Genomic DNA, 450 nt, shown 5'->3' on the forward strand with positions numbered 1-450 from the left:
GTACCCGGGTGCGAGAACACGATGGCGTATCCGGATCCGATGAAGTCGTGGATCCGGATCTTGCCGTGGGTCGTCTCCACCTCGAGGTCCGGTATCGTGTCGCCTATCGTGAGACCCGGCATCGCTTTAAGCTAGCGTGTTCCTCTCTCTTTTTTTTTTTCCTTCTTAATTTCTTCTTGATCCTCTCGCGAGTTGTTGAGCTCTGAAGGGCGTTGAGGGTTTAAATGGGGAGGCGGTGTGGGGGTTGCATGGAGGGAGTGAGGGTTGTGCGCGTCGTGGCCCAGCAGTTGCTGCAAATTAGCTGGTCGCTGTGCAAGCACGACACTCTGCGTCACGTGCTGCGCGGCTTTGCTGTGGGCGGGTGTTTGAATTCTGTTGGAGTGTTAGGGGTTTAACTTCGACGGTATTTGGTGGGTAAAATGTAGGACAAATTTTCAAAACTAACCTCTT

General features: G+C 53.1%; 1 protein-coding gene across 1 annotated transcript in view; it reads right to left on the minus strand.

Annotated features, from left to right (window-relative positions):
* Positions 1-175, minus strand: part of LOC109842952 (1-Cys peroxiredoxin PER1) — a 1,840-nt gene extending 1,665 nt beyond the window's left edge. The window contains exon 1 of the mRNA XM_020411876.1: positions 5-175. Coding sequence (XP_020267465.1) covers positions 5-122 — 118 coding nt within the window. The 5' untranslated portion in view covers positions 123-175. The remainder of the gene's footprint in view (positions 1-4) is intronic.

This window comes from Asparagus officinalis, chromosome 5 (assembly GCF_001876935.1).
Source record: "Asparagus officinalis chromosome 5, Aspof.V1, whole genome shotgun sequence".
NCBI lineage: Eukaryota > Viridiplantae > Streptophyta > Magnoliopsida > Asparagales > Asparagaceae > Asparagus > Asparagus officinalis.